Source organism: Dromaius novaehollandiae, chromosome 36, assembly GCF_036370855.1.
Source record: "Dromaius novaehollandiae isolate bDroNov1 chromosome 36, bDroNov1.hap1, whole genome shotgun sequence".
Lineage (NCBI taxonomy): Eukaryota > Metazoa > Chordata > Aves > Casuariiformes > Dromaiidae > Dromaius > Dromaius novaehollandiae.
Genome location: NC_088135.1, coordinates 696,993 through 705,931, shown reverse-complemented (window position 1 = coordinate 705,931; position 8,939 = coordinate 696,993). Strand labels below are relative to the sequence as shown.

Here is an 8,939-nt window from a genome sequence, read left to right as displayed (position 1 = left end):
GCCGCTGTGACGTCATTGGGGGGGGTGACGTCACCTCGGGGCGGGGGGGAGGCGCCGCTGCTGCCCGGAGCCGGCGCCGGCTGCGCGGGGGGGGGGGGGGAGCGCGGTGACGTCACGCGGGGGCGGGGAGCGCGGCGCGCCGGGCCAATGGGGACGGAGGGGAGGGGGGAGAGGGGAAGGGGCGCGCGGCGGCGCGCTGACGTCACTTCCGGCGCGGCGCGCACGGGGCGCGCGGAGCCGCCGCTGCCCTCCCGCCGCCTCCGCCGCCGCCGCGGGGCCCGCCCGGAAGTGACGCCGCGCCGCCCCCCCCACCCGCTCCCCGGCATGGGCGGAAGTGACGTCAGGTGAACGGAGGAGGGGGGAGAACCGGCGGGCGGCGCGTGGGGGGGGGGGGAGGCAGCGGCGCCGCGTGGGGGCGGAACTTCCGGGTTGGGGGGGGAGGAAGGGGGAGAAGCGTCACTTCCGGGTTGGGCTGGGAGGGAGGGGCCGCGGCGGGCGCTGGGGGCGGGGCTACGCGCCCGGGGGGCGGGGCCAAGGGGGGGGTGCAGTGGGTTGGGGGCGCTGGGGGCGGGGCCAAGGGCCCGGGGGCGGGGCCAGCGGGGCTCTGGGCCTGGGGGCGGGGCTAAGGGAACAGGGGCGGGGCTATGGGGCTGGGGGCGGGGCCAAGAGGCTGTGGGCGGGGCTAAGGGGCTGTGGGTGGGGCTAAGGGATCATATGTGGTGCAGCGGGCAGGACCACGGGGCTGGGGGCGGGGCTAAGGGGCTGGGGGCGGGGCTAGGGGGCTGGGGGCGGGGCTAAGGGCCCATTAGCGGTGCAGTGGGCAGGACCATGGGGCTGTGGGCGGGGCTAAGGGGCTGGGGGCGGGGCTAGGGGGCCATAGACAGCTCAGTGGGCAGACCCTGGGACTGTGGGCGGGGCTAAGGGACCATAGGTGGTGCAGTGGGCAGGGCTAAGGGGCTGTGGGCGGGGCTAAGAGGCTGTGGGCGGGGCTAAGAGGCTGTGGGCGGGGCTAAGAGGATGTGGGCGGGGCTAAGCGGCCCGTGGGGGCGGAGCCCGGCGGCTGACCCCGCCCCCCCCGCCGCAGCCCCAGCGTGGCCCTGCGGCTGGCGCTGGCGGGGGCGTGGCACGTGGTGCGGGGGCGGAGCCTGGGCCAGTTCCCCCGGGTGCTGGGGCTGCTGGAGGCCGTGGGGCGGGCGGCGCCGGGGGCCGTGCGCTACCGCCATGGCGCCCGCCTCCGCCTCGGCCTCCAGGCCGCCGTGAGTATCCCCCCGCGCCCCGCCGCCCCTTCCCAGCGTGCCCCGGGCCGCCCCAAGATGGCCGCCGCCTGCCCCCCTCTTCCACTCGGCAGCCCAAGATGGCTGCCGCCTCCCCCCCCCTCCTCACCTGGGACACCCAAGATGGCCGCCGCCTTCCCCCCTTCTCCACCGGGCAGCCCAAGATGGCTGCTGCCTTCCCCCCTCCTCCCCTGGGACACCCAAGATGGCCACCGCCTTCCCCACCGGGCTACCCAAGATGGCCGCCACCTCCTTCTGTCTCTACAGGGGCACCCAAGATGGCTGCCACCTCCCCCCCTCCTCCCCTGGGGCACCCAAGATGGCTGCCACCTTCCCCTCTCTGTCACTGGGTCTCCCAAGATGGCCGCCATCATCCTCCTTTCTACCCTTGGCCACCCAAGATGGCCGCCACCTTCTCCACCAGGCTGACCAAGATGGCCGCCACCTCCCCCCCTCCTCCCTTGGGGAACCCAAGATGGCCCCTGCCCTTCCCAGCGTGCTCTGGGCCCCCCCCCAACATGGTCTCTCTGCTTCCCAGCATGCACCGGGCTGCCCAAGATGGCTGCCACCCTTCCCAGCATGGCCACCCCCTTCCCGGCATGCACTGGGTCACTGCGGCAGCCATGTTCCCATGGTGCTTTGCTGCGGTAGCCATGTTAATGCTCTCCCCATGGTGGCAGCCATCTTCCTTATGCCATGTTCTTCCATTTCCCATGATGCCATGTGGCGGCAGCCATCTTGGCAGGGCGGTAGCCATGTTGCCACTCTTTGCTATGGTGGTGGCCATCTTCCCATGCTGCCCCACGGCGGCAGCCATGTTCCTGGGCTGGGCAGCCATGTTCCCGGGCAGGCAGCCATGTTCCCAGGGCGGGCGGCCATGTTCCCAGGTGGGCGGCCATGTTCCCAGGGTGGGTGGCCATGTTCCCGGGTGGGCGGCCATGTTCCCAGGTGGGCAGCCATGTTCCCAGGGCGGGCGGCCATGTTCCCAGGTGGGCGGCCATGTTCCCAGGGCGGGCGGCCATGTTCCCAGGTGGGCAGCCATGTTCCCGGGTGGGCGGCCATGTTCCCTGGATGGGCAGCCATGTTCCCAGTTGGGCGGCCATGTTCCCAGGATCCCCAGCGCCGCCCCGAGCGTGGCGGCCATATTGCTTCCTCGCCCCGCTCCCGCCGCTCTCCCGACGAGGACGGCGGCCATGTTCCCGGGCGGGCGGCCACGTTCCCGGTGGAGGCGGCCATGTTGCCGGGAGGGGGGAGACCTCCCCCTTCCCATCATGCCTTGCAGGTGGTGGTGGCCATGCTGCGGGAGGCCCAGCCGGCCGGGCGGGTGCTGGACGCCGTCGACTCCTTCTTCCCCGAGGGCGAGCCGCCGGCCGCCGCCCAGGGCCACGCCGTGAGCCAATGGGAGGGGGCGGGGGGCGGGGCCTCGCCGGGGGGCCCAGGCGTGCCCTGAGGCCTCCCCTCCCCCCCCCCGCAGACCCCCCGCGACCTGGCCATGGTGGGGGAGGCCCAGGAGAGCTTCCGCGAGCTGGTGCTGGCGCTGCTGGGAGACCGGGGCCGCCGGGCGGCCTACCTGCAGGTACCAGTGGCGCCCAGTGCCTCCCAGTACCCTCCCAGTATCCCCCAGTGCCCTCCCAGTATCTCCCAGTGCTTCCTAGCTCCCTCCCAGTGCCCTCCCAGTGCCTCCCAGTGTCGCCCCAGGGCTTCCTACTGCCCTCCTGGTGCCTCCCAGTGCTCTCCCAGTGCCTCCCAGTATCTCCCAGTGCCCTCCCAGTGCCTCCCAGTGTCCACCCAGTGTATTCCCAGTCCCCCCCAGTCCCTCCCAGTGCCTCCCAGTCCCCTCCCAGTTCCCTCCCAGCACCTCCCAGCGCCCCCCAGTCCCTCCCAGTCCCTCCCGGCGGGCTCGGGTTGCCCCGAGGGGGCCCCTCAGTCCCTCCCAGTCACCTCCCAGTGCCCTCCCAGTGCCTCCCAGTGACTCCCAGTGCCTCCCAGTCCCCTCCCAGTGCCTCCCAGTGCCCTCCCAGTCACCTCCCAGTGCCCTTCAGTGCCCTCTCAGCCCCTCCCAGCGCCTCCCAGAGCCCCCCAGTCCCTCCCAGTCCCTCCTGGCGGGTCCTGGCTGCCCCGAGGGGGCCGCCCAGTGGCTCCCAGTGGTTCCCAGTGCCTCCCAGTCCCTCCCAGTGCCCTCCCAGTCACCTCCCAGTGCCCTCCAGTGCCCTCTCAGCCCCTCCCAGCCCCTCCCAGCGCCCCCCAGTCCCTCCCAGTCCCTCCCGGCGGGTCCTGGCTGCCCCGAGGGGGCCGCCCAGTGGCTCGCAGTCCCCTCCCAGTCCCTCCCAGTGCCTCCCAGTGTCCTCCTAGCACCTCCCAGTGCCCTCCCAGCGCCTCCCAGCCCCTCCCAGCGCCCCCCAGTCCCTCCCAGTCCCTCCCGGCGAGTCCTGGCTGCCCCGAGGGGGCCGCCCAGCGGCTCCCAGTGGCTCCCAGTGGCTCCCAGTGGGCGTGGCGCAGGGGGCGGCGGGGCGGGAGTACGGCGAGCCCTTCCTGCGGGCCCTGGAGCGCCTCTTCTTCGAGTACCTGCAGCGGCTGGAGAGCGCCCTGCCCCCCCCCGACCTGCGCCAGGTGGGCGGGGCAGCGGCCCGGGGGGCGGGGCCAGGCCCGGGGGGCGGGGCTAGGCCGGGGGGTGGGGCTAGGCCCGGGGGCGGGGCTGACGGGGGGCGGGAGGGGCTCGGCGGGAGGGTTTGCAGCAGGAGGAGGGGGCGTGGCCTGCACATGGGGGCGTGGCCTGCACATGGGGGGGCGTGGCCTGGGGATGTGGGCGTGGCCTGGGGATGTGGGCGTGACTTGGGGTGTGGGCGGGGCCTGGGGAACGTGGGCGGGGCTTTGGGTTAGAGCAGTGGGGAGGGAGAGGAGTCCTGGGTGGGGGTGGCGCCTCCTGGGGGGCGGGGCTTGTGGAGGTGGGCGGGGCTTGGGGAGAGGGGGCGGGGCTAAGGGGAGGGGGCGGGGCCCGGGCTGCAAGGAAGGGGGTGGTTGAGCAGCCGGGGGAGGGGGCAGGGCCTCAGGGGAGGGGAGGGGCTCCAGGGAGGGGGTGGGGCCGGGGGCAGGGCTTTGCCACGCAGGGGGCGGGGCTGGCTGGGAGGGGGCGGGGCCTATAGAAGGGGGTGGCATCGGGGGGGCTGGTCTGGGTGGGGGGGGTGTTGCTGGGAAGGGGGCGGGGCCTCGGGCTAGGCCCCGCCCCCCTGACCCAAGCCCCGCCCCCCCAGCTGCAGGAGGCCGTGTGGCGCCACGCCTCCCCCGGGCCCCGCCCCCGGGAGCTGCCAATCCTGAGCCGCTACCTGGCCGACATGGGCCACGCCCCCTCCGGTAGGCGGGGCTTCGCTTGGGAGGGGGGCGGGGCTTACGGTCACCCCCCTATTGGGGGGGCGGGGCCTGGCTGTGGGGTGGGGCTACGCAGCCAGGGGAGGGGGGAAGCCGCAGGGGGCGGGGCTTATCACGAAGCCCCGCCCCCTGCTCATAGCCCCGCCCCCTCGCAGGCCCTTTGCCCCGCCCCCTGAGCCCCGCCCCGCCGCCCCCCCGGACGCCGGGGCCCCTCCGCCGGGAGCCGCCCCCCCGCCGGTAAGTGGCTCCGCCCCCCTCCCCCCCGGAAAGCCCCGCCCCCTCGCTGGCCCCACCCCCAGCCCTCACGGCCCTGCCCCCTTGCAGGCTGCTGCCCCGCCCCCGGCTCCGGAGGCTCCGCCCCCTGCAGGCGCCGCCCCTGGGTGAGTGACGGGACCTGGGGGGGGGGGGCAGGGAGGGAGGGACCCAGGCGTCCGGGCCCCGCCCTCATCCCCCCTCCCCCCCCCGCAAGGATTCGTTGATGAGGTCATCGATGACACGGAGAGCGAGGCGTCGTCCGGCGGGAAGGTCCATTTGGGGGGGGTTTGGGGGCGATTTGGGGGATTTTGGGGGCAATTTGGGGGATTTTGGGGGCATTTTGGGTCTGGAAGAGGCAATTTTGGGGCCTGGGGGGGGCAATTTGGGGTGGAATTGGGGGATTTTGGGGGCAATTTGGGGTCCCGGGGGCAATTTTGGGTCTGGAAGAGGCAATTTTGGGGCCTGGGGGGGGCAATTTGGGGTCGAATTGGGGGATTTTGGGGGCGTTTGGGGTCTGGGGGGGCAATTTGGGGGTTCGGGGGCAGTTTGGGGCAATTTGGGGCAATTTGGGGCAATTTGGTGTCTGGAGGGGGCAATTTTGGGTCTGGAAGAGGCAATTTGGGGTCCGGGGGGGGCAATTTAGGGGCCATTTGGGGGAATTTGGGGGCAGTTTGGGGTCTGGGGGGGCAATTTGGGGGGTTTTGGGGCAATTTGGGGGGTTTTGGGGGCAATTTGGGGGGTTTGGGGGCAATTTGGGGGGTTTGGGGGGGCAATAGAGGGCCTGGGGGGGGCAGTTAGGACCCGGGGGAGTAATTAAAGCTCTGGGGGGGGGGTTAATTAGCAGCCAGGGGTAATTAAGATGGGGGGGTAATTAATTGTCCCCCTCTCCCCCCTTCCCCCCCCCCAGGTGGAGCCCCTGCCCCTCCCCCGCCGCGCCCTGACCCCGCCCGGTGAGTACCCCTCCCCCCTCCTCAACCCCCCCCCCCCGTTAAGTAATTAATTACCCCCCTGGCCGCTAATTGCCCCCCCTCCCCCCCCCCCAACAGGTGGGCCCAGGCGTCCGGGCCCCTCCCCCGCTGCCAAATAAAGAGCCATGGAGCTTTGCCGCCTGCCACATTTTGCGCCGCCCCCCCCCCCCCGCTTCCCCCCCCCATTGCGGGTGGTTCAGCCCGTTGCCCTCAATGGGGGGCCGGGCTGTACCACGTGACCAAGCGGGGGGGGGGTTATAACGCGCCAATGGGGTGAAGGGGGGGGTAAGAGGGGCCGATGGGAGCGTGGGGAGGGCTGAGGGGAGCCGCAGCACGTGATTAACCGCGGGGCATGATGGGATTTAACCCCCCTGTTTAGCCGCCAAAGCCGCCTCCCCCCCCCCCCCCAGCGCGTTGCGCCTTGGTACAGTCCGGGGAGGGGAGGGGGGGGCGGGTCTGCGCCGGCGGCGGCGCCGCTGATTGGCCGCGCCGCCGCTGAGTGGCCGCCGCGCCGCCCAATGGCGGGCGTCGCTGTGTGTGGGGGGGGCGGAACTACAACTCCCAGCGGCCCGCGCGGCGCCGCCATTTTGCGCGCTGGGAAATGGAGTCCGCGCGGGGACTCTGCGGGGGGGGGGGGAAGGCGGACGTGACGTCAGGGCGAGGGGGGAGGGCGTTCGCTTCCGGGGTCAGAGGTGAGGCGGAGCCGGCGCGGCCACGATGCTGATCAAAGTGAAGGTGCAGCCTCCCCCCCGCCCCCCCCCCTCCCCGCCGCGGGGCATTGTGGGATCGAGGTGGGGGGGGGGGAACCGGCCGGGCCGCGGGGCATTGTGGGGAGTTGGGGGGCTTGGCGGGGGGGGGGCGTCCAGAGCTGGGGGAGTGGGGGGAACCAGGCCCGGCCGCGGGGCGTTGTGGGATTGGGGGGGGACTTGGGGGGGGCCCCGGGGCACTGTGGGGTTGTGGGGGGGCCGCGGGGCATTGTGGGATTGGGGGGGAGCCTGGGGGGGACCCGGGGGTGTGTGAGGGAGCCCCAGGGCATTGTGGGATTGGGGGGGGACTGGGGGGGCCCTGGGGGATTGGGGGGGGACTGGGAGGGCCCCAGGGCATTGTGGGATTGGGGGGGGCCTGGGGGGGCTCTGGGGGATTTGGGGGGGATCCTGGGGGGTCCCGGGGCATTGTGGGATTCTGGGGGGGGGGCCCGGGGCATTGTGGGATTGTGGAGGGACTGGGGGGACCCTGGGGCATTGTGGAGGGACTGGGGGGGCTGCAGGGCATTGTGGGATTGTGGGGGGACTGGGGGGGCCCGGGGCATTGTGGGATTGGGGGGGGACTGGGGGGGCCCCGGGGCATTGTGGGATTGAGGGGGCACCAGGCCGTGCCCAGGGGCATTGTGGGATTGGGGGGGGCCAGGCTGTGCCCAGGGGCATTGTGGGATTGTGGGGGGACTTGGAGGGACTCCAGGGCATTGTGGGATTGAGGGGGGACCAGGCCGTGCCCAGGAGCATTGTGGGATTGGGGGGGATGGAACAACCCCCAGGGCACTGTGGGAGCTGGGGCAGCCCCAGGGCATTGTGGGACTGGGGGGGGGCTTTGCCATGCCCCAGGGCACGCTGGGAAGGGGGCGGGGCCCTCACAGGCTCCGCCCCCCCAACTGGGGCAGACGCTGACTGGGAAGGAGATTGAGATCGACATCGAGCCCACGGACAAGGTAGGAGAAGGCGGAGCCTGGCTGGCCCCACCCCTGCTTCCCAGCATCCCTGGGGCTGCCGGCGCCTTCCCAGCAGCCCCTGGGGCCCTAGGCCTCCCACGATCCCCGGGGGCGGGCAGTCCTTTGGCGTCCCACGATGCCCTGAGGCCGGAGGGCAGGTTCTCCAGTGTCCCATGATGCTCTGGGGCTTGGCGGGGGGGGCTTCTCTGGCTTCCCATGATGCTTTGGGGCTGGAGACAGGGGTCCTGCGGTGTCCCACGATGCCCCGGGGCTGGCTGCGGGCTGGTCCTCCCCCTTCCCATGATGCCTTGGGGCCATTAGGGCTCCTTCGTTGTCCCACGATGCCCCGGGGCTGCAGGGCGGGTCCTCCAGCGTCCCACAATGCCCTGGGGCGTGGCGGGGGGGGGCGTCTGCGGCTTCCCATGATGCCTTGGGGCAGGTGGAGCGCATCAAGGAGCGGGTGGAGGAGAAGGAGGGGATCCCCCCCCAGCAGCAGCGCCTCATCTACAGCGGCAAGCAGATGTGAGGGGGCGGGGCCTAGCGGCAGGGGGCGGGGCCTAAAGGGCGGGGGCGGGGCCTCATGGTGGGGGGCGGGGCCTCACACCAATGGGCGGGGCCTAAGGGGAGTGGGGGGGGCCTGGTAGGGGGTGTGAGGGGTGGGGGTGGTGCTGGGGGGTGGGGGTTAGGGGGTGGGGTTAGGGGTGGGGCTTAAGGGGGCGGGGCTTAAAGGGGAGGGACTTGAGTGGGTGGGGCTTAAGGAGGAGGGGGCAGGGCTATGGGAGGGGCTTCAGGAAAGGTGTGGCTTAGGGAGGAGGGGTCAGGCTAAGGGGGGAGAGTAGGATTGAGGGGGTGGGGCTTAGTGAAGGGGCGGGGCTTGGGGCAGAGGGGCGGGGCTTAGGGCAGGGGGAGGCTTAAGGGGACTGTGGGGGGGTTGAGCTGGGGACGGGGAGCAGGGGGCGGGGCTTGGAAGGGGGCGGAGCCAGAGATACCGGGGGTGGGGCCTGTGAGGGGGCGGGGCTCGGGGGGCGGGGCTTGCCGGGGGCGGGGCCCAGGCGTCCGGGCGAGCGTGGCCCCGTTGCCAGGAACGACGAGAAGACGGCGGCCGACTACAAGATCCAGGGCGGCTCCGTCCTCCACCTCGTGCTGGCCCTGCGCGGGGGCGGGGCCTCCCGGTGAGGGGGCGGGGCCCACCCCGGCCCCGCCCCCTTCCCCAGGGCCCGCCCCCGAGCGGCTCCCCTTGCCCCCCCCCCCCGCTGTGATGCCCCCTCCACCGCCCCCCCCCGTGTAATAAAGTGTCTTGGTGATGTCACGTCAGCTGCTCTGATGTCATTGGTGTGGGTCCCCCCTCCTTGGGACCACGGTGTTGCCCCT

At 72.8% G+C, this 8,939-nt stretch overlaps 2 protein-coding genes across 3 annotated transcripts; both read left to right on the top strand.

Moving 5' to 3' along the window:
• The first annotated feature begins 180 nt into the window (after window positions 1-180).
• On the top strand, window positions 181-5,998 carry LOC135325373 (TERF1-interacting nuclear factor 2-like). Of its 2 annotated transcripts, XM_064503346.1 has the most exons (11): window positions 181-344; window positions 1,085-1,256; window positions 2,557-2,664; window positions 2,749-2,850; window positions 3,774-3,884; window positions 4,526-4,625; window positions 4,796-4,877; window positions 4,965-5,020; window positions 5,110-5,165; window positions 5,803-5,845; window positions 5,942-5,998. In XM_064503346.1, the coding sequence occupies exons 1-11, from the start codon at window positions 325-327 to the stop codon at window positions 5,980-5,982; spliced, it is 891 nt and encodes a 296-aa protein (XP_064359416.1). In that variant the 5' UTR covers window positions 181-324; the 3' UTR covers window positions 5,983-5,998. The 2 variants fall into 2 exon arrangements, with proteins under 2 accessions (XP_064359416.1, XP_064359417.1); XM_064503347.1 differs by lacking the exon at window positions 4,796-4,877.
• A 472-nt stretch (window positions 5,999-6,470) lies between these two features.
• LOC135325376 (NEDD8) lies at window positions 6,471-8,877 on the top strand. The gene is made up of 4 exons (XM_064503350.1): window positions 6,471-6,598; window positions 7,521-7,568; window positions 8,008-8,090; window positions 8,651-8,877. Exons 1-4 carry the CDS (start codon window positions 6,581-6,583, stop codon window positions 8,742-8,744), a joined length of 243 nt encoding a protein of 80 aa, XP_064359420.1. The 5' UTR covers window positions 6,471-6,580; the 3' UTR covers window positions 8,745-8,877.
• The last annotated feature ends 62 nt before the right edge of the window (window positions 8,878-8,939 follow it).

What these genes read in the sequence shown, in the direction of transcription:
- LOC135325373 (XM_064503346.1), top strand. Translation starts at nt 325, where the DNA reads ATGGGCGGAAGTGACGTCAG. An exon ending in CCGCCGCCCAGGGCCACGCC is followed by an intron (nt 2,665 to 2,748) that starts GTGAGCCAATGG and finishes CCCCCCCCGCAG; the next exon opens with ACCCCCCGCGACCTGGCCAT. An exon ending in CGGGAGCCGCCCCCCCGCCG is followed by an intron (nt 4,878 to 4,964) that starts GTAAGTGGCTCC and finishes GCCCCCTTGCAG; the next exon opens with GCTGCTGCCCCGCCCCCGGC.
- LOC135325376 (XM_064503350.1), top strand. An exon ending in ACATCGAGCCCACGGACAAG is followed by an intron (nt 7,569 to 8,007) that starts GTAGGAGAAGGC and finishes GCCTTGGGGCAG; the next exon opens with GTGGAGCGCATCAAGGAGCG. An exon ending in ATCTACAGCGGCAAGCAGAT is followed by an intron (nt 8,091 to 8,650) that starts GTGAGGGGGCGG and finishes CCCCGTTGCCAG; the next exon opens with GAACGACGAGAAGACGGCGG.